The sequence below is a fragment of the Furipterus horrens genome, unplaced genomic scaffold, assembly GCF_987537825.1.
Source record: "Furipterus horrens unplaced genomic scaffold, mFurHor1.1.pri manual_scaffold_13, whole genome shotgun sequence".
NCBI classification, from domain to species: domain Eukaryota; kingdom Metazoa; phylum Chordata; class Mammalia; order Chiroptera; family Furipteridae; genus Furipterus; species Furipterus horrens.
The window spans coordinates 45,863,344-45,867,798 of NW_028327183.1; the positions used below are offsets into that span (position 1 = coordinate 45,863,344).

Below are 4,455 nucleotides of genomic sequence, written 5' to 3' on the forward strand. Positions count from 1 at the left end.
TCAGAGGGAGTATGTGTCAGGCATAGTTTGATCTAGAGGTACATGATGGCGTCAGGAAAATGGCAAGGTTCTTCGATGGCTCCCTGAGCTCAGCCTTCCTCGGGATACAGAGTTAATCCTTAAAATGGATTCCTTCATGGTTCCAAGATGGGTGTCTTCCTCATCACTAGTCACAGAAGTCCCAAGTTTCATTCTTTTTTTCTTTTTTCTTGAGTTTTATTCTAACAGGACTAACTGAGATCACGGTCCAGCTCTTGGCCAATCTCCTGACTAGGGAGGTAGAAGGCGCTGGGTGACCATTTCTGAGCCAATCACTGTGGCAAAGGGGAGGGGTTATGTGGATTAATTCAAGCCATTCATCCCTGGAGCCAGGAGTTTGGAGACTGTCAATCCAACCCAAACTTTATGGCTTTTATTACTGGGGCAGAGAGGGGAGGAAGGGATTTTGTGAAGGCAATCACATATACAGGACTTTTTTATTTTTATTTTTTTTAATCCTGACCCTAGGCATTGGCTGGTGTGGCTCAGTGGATTGAACATGGGCCTGCGAACCAAAAAGTTGCCTGTTGGATTCCCAGTCAGGGCGCATGAGTGGGTTGCGGGCCGGGTCCCCCATTGGGGGCGCGCGAGAGGCAACTGGTCAATGTTTCTCTCCCTCTCTTTCTCCCTCCCTTCCTCTCTTTCTAAAAGTAAGTAAATAAAATCTTTTTTTTTTTTTTAAAGGAAAGAAAGAAAATCCTCACCCATGGACATGCTTATTGATTTTACAGAGAGGGGAAAAGAAGGAGAGAGAGAGGGAGAGAAACATCAATCAGTTGCTTCTCATGTGCCCCCAATAGGAGTCCAAAGCCTCAATCTAAACTTTTGGTTTGCTGGACGATGGTCCAACCAACTGAGCTGTACCGGCCAGGGCAGGACATTTCTTTTAATTAAAAAAATTTTTTTTAAAAATCACAAACATATAAAAAAGTTGCAATTACGGTACAAAGAACTTTTTTCCTCTGAATCCATTTTGAGAGTAAATTGCCAATCTCGTGCATCATTCTGAATCTGATCCCCAAATATTATAGTGGGGGTGTCCTACAAACAAGGACACTCCACCGTAAAGGTACTTTGGTTCTTTTTGAGTCATAAGTTTTACATGAGACAACCCACATTCTTTTTTTTTAAATTAATTAATTAGTTTGTTTATTTATTTATTTATAGAGAGGGGAAAGGAGAGAAAGAGAGGGAGAGAAACATCACTGTGTGGTTGCCTCTCACTTGCGCCACCAACTGGGGACCTGATGTGCAACCTAGTCATGTGCCCTGACTGGGACAACCCACATTCTTTCACTGAGAGGGCCAGAGACCCCACGTGGCCTGCCCCATAACCTGCCACCTGCGTCAGACCTTGCAAAACAGGCCGTGGCCAGTGGTCACTGTGTCTCAGGAGCTGTGGCCTGCAGTCACGCAGGCCCTGAGCCACCACCTGCTGAAACAGAGAGGGTCTGTGTCACCGGCCACGCACCCGATCATGAGGTTCCCTATTATCAGCGGCAACTGAGGCATAACCGCTGGTGTCCCGCTGAGAGCTAGTCACACCCCCATTGCTCCTTCCCCTCTCCCTTAAACATTTCTCAGAAACAAGGACTTAAATCACTGGACTCTGCAGCCAACCAGCAGGGTGACCCATCCCCTTGAAGGTCTGCTCCACGCCCTTAAAACTGCCCAACTCCTTCCTTGGGCGCCGTAGTCCGCTCAGACTCAGCCCGCCTGCCTGAACATCCCTCAGTAATGGCTTTGAACGGGTCCTCCCCACTCGTCCTTCTTCCGGGAACAGACCCAGCATCCCCCAACCTTCGCATTTGTCCATTTACTTATCCCCACATGGACTCATGGGTGCTTGTTTTATTGAAAGGGTTATAATGTTAGTCCCAGTTTTGACACTGATGCTCAGACTGTCCCAGATTTGCTCAGTGGGAGCCCTTCAAGCTAACTCAATGTCTTTTCACCTGTTCTCATCATTCTTTGGGCATTTCCTTCCTTACTGACCCAAGAAGATGTTCCAGGCTCATTTTCTTGTACCTTCCCTGTCCCCGCTCCCCCGGAATCAGCCTTTTCCCCAAAAGCTAAAGGGGGAGGGTACTTGTGAAAGCTGGTGGCTGACCCCTCACCTCTGAATGACTCCCTCGGACTCTGATTTCAATGCGGCTGGGCCCGGCCAATGGAGAGGCGATGCTCTCGTGGTTGCCGTGGAGACCGCTGGGCCGCAGAGCGGAAGGAGGCGGTGACGTCACTGCGGGAGCAAGTGCAGCGGCCACATCTCATCTTAGCCTGGCCACAGGGCACTGAGGGCAGCCCTTGGGCCAGCGGCAGGGAACCGGCCGTTCTGCCCGCCAGGCCTCCACCCACGACACCCCTGTGGCAGCGGCCCCAGGGAGGTCAGTCCCAGATCCGCTGAGACCTTTGGAGGCCACCGCCAAGAAAGGAGAAGCGGACCCTTCCTGGTGCGGCCCGCCGGCAGACACCCTCCTCTGCTTCCCGCCACCTGAGTCCCTGGGAATATTCCCCGGGGGACATCACGGGGGCCTGACCGCTGTGCGGCCCCGTGGGCAGCTCCCCGGGCATCCTTGACTGAGGTGGACAGACTGGGCCTGTGAGGCCTCTGTCTCCCACAGCCCTTGGGAAGGGATCGTGGCACCCTGGATCATTTTGCGGACCCCCGAGGCAGCCCAGGTGCGCACCAGCGGGCATACTGCTGCCTCAGAGAGCTGGGCAAGATGCTGTTCGGTGTGAAGGACATCGCCCTGCTGGAGCACGGCTGCAAGGCCCTGGAGGTGGACAGCTACAAGTCCCTGATGATCCTGGGCATCCCGGAGGACTGCAACCACGAGGAATTCGAAGAGATCATCAGGGTCCCCCTGAAACCTCTGGGCAAGTTTGAAGTGGCCGGGAAGGCCTTTCTGGAAGAGGACAGGTCCAAGGCGGCCATCATCAGGCTGATGGAGGAGATCAATTACTCCGTGATCCCCCGGGAGATCAAGGGCAAGGGCGGCATGTGGAGAGTGGTCTACATGCCCCGGAAGCAGGACGTTGAATTCCTGACCAAGCTGAACCTCTTCCTGCAGAGCGAGGGCAGGACGGTGGAGGATGTAGCGCGGGTCCTGAGGCAGGAACTGTGCCCGGCGGTGGCGGGCCCCAGAGAGCTGCCCGCCAGAAAGTGCTGTGTGCCCGGGCCCGGGGAGAAGCCGGGGGCTGGGGCTGCGGCCCGGCTGGATGGGGTGCCACCTCTGGACTCCGCGGAGAAGGACAAAAAGGCTGGAGAGGGCAAGAGGGGCAAGCGGAAGCCAAAGAAGAACCGCCGACGGCACCATGCGTCTGACAAGAAGCTGTGAGGTGACATGCGTGGGCGTGGGGGCAGATGAGTGGGTGTGTGTGTGTGACGACTGTGGCAGGGTGGGTACCATCTGAGTCAGTCTGGGGCATGCGAGTGAGTGTGGATCATGTGAGTGAGGATGGGCATTATAGGCAAGTGAGTGGGGAACTTGGAGTAAGAATGGGCAACATCCGAGTGGGCGCCATTTTTATCTGAGTTAATGTGTGGGTTAAATCTGAGTGGATGTGGTTAACACCTAATGGAGTGTGGGTCGTTCATTCGTTCGTCCTGCACACGTTTATTGAGCACCTACTATGACTCAGGCACTGTTCCTGGAGCTGGGGATTCGGAAGGGAACAAATCCTGCCTTCATTGCACACATAGTAGGTGGGTAACGTTGGAGTTCCTTGGATACATCTGAGCGGGTGTGGGTACCAGCTGAGTAGCTGTGGGTAATATGTGGTTGACTCCGGGTCATTCATTCATGCAACAGATATGTCCTGCGTGTCCGCAGTGTGTCAGGCACTGTTCCAGGCACCGGAGAGATGGCAGGGAGCAAAACAGGCCTCAACCTTGCCCTCCCGCACTCATGTTAAATATTTGAGTAGGTGCGGGTAACATCTGCGTCACCGGGACACGAGGGCGCGTGGGTACTATTTGAGCGTGTGGGTAGCATCTGAGCATGTGTAATATACGAGTTCGAGTGGGTAATGTTTGAGTAGTTGTGGGACGAACACCTGAGGACGGGGGCGGGTGTTATTTGAGTGGGTGAAGGTAACTCGGGAGTGAGGAAGGATCTCCCAGACCCTCCAACAACCTCCAACAGCCTGGAGACTCCGCGGGGCCATCTGCGCAGCCGCGGTGGGAGCCGAGCAACGTGTCAGACTTCGGCCGCCGAGACCGCGTGCCCTCCCCCACGCACCCAACATCTGCGGGTGTTCGCCGGGAGATGGAAGTAGGGAAACCCGGTCCGGGACACCAAGGTTTTGCAGCCGGTCTTTATTAAGAGCGCTGAGGAGAAGCCACAGAGGAAGAACCCCGGTCCCCTTCGCCACCCGCCGCGGTGAGGACAGCCCCGCTTGCTGGGTGTGTCTTGT

At 54.3% G+C, this 4,455-nt stretch overlaps 1 protein-coding gene across 1 annotated transcript; it reads left to right on the plus strand.

Moving 5' to 3' along the window:
* The first annotated feature begins 2,498 nt into the window (after positions 1-2,498).
* PNMA8C (PNMA family member 8C) lies at positions 2,499-4,204 on the plus strand. Its single transcript, XM_090259800.1, has one exon. It carries the CDS (start codon positions 2,763-2,765, stop codon positions 3,375-3,377), a length of 615 nt encoding a protein of 204 aa, XP_090115926.1. The 5' UTR covers positions 2,499-2,762; the 3' UTR covers positions 3,378-4,204.
* The last annotated feature ends 251 nt before the right edge of the window (positions 4,205-4,455 follow it).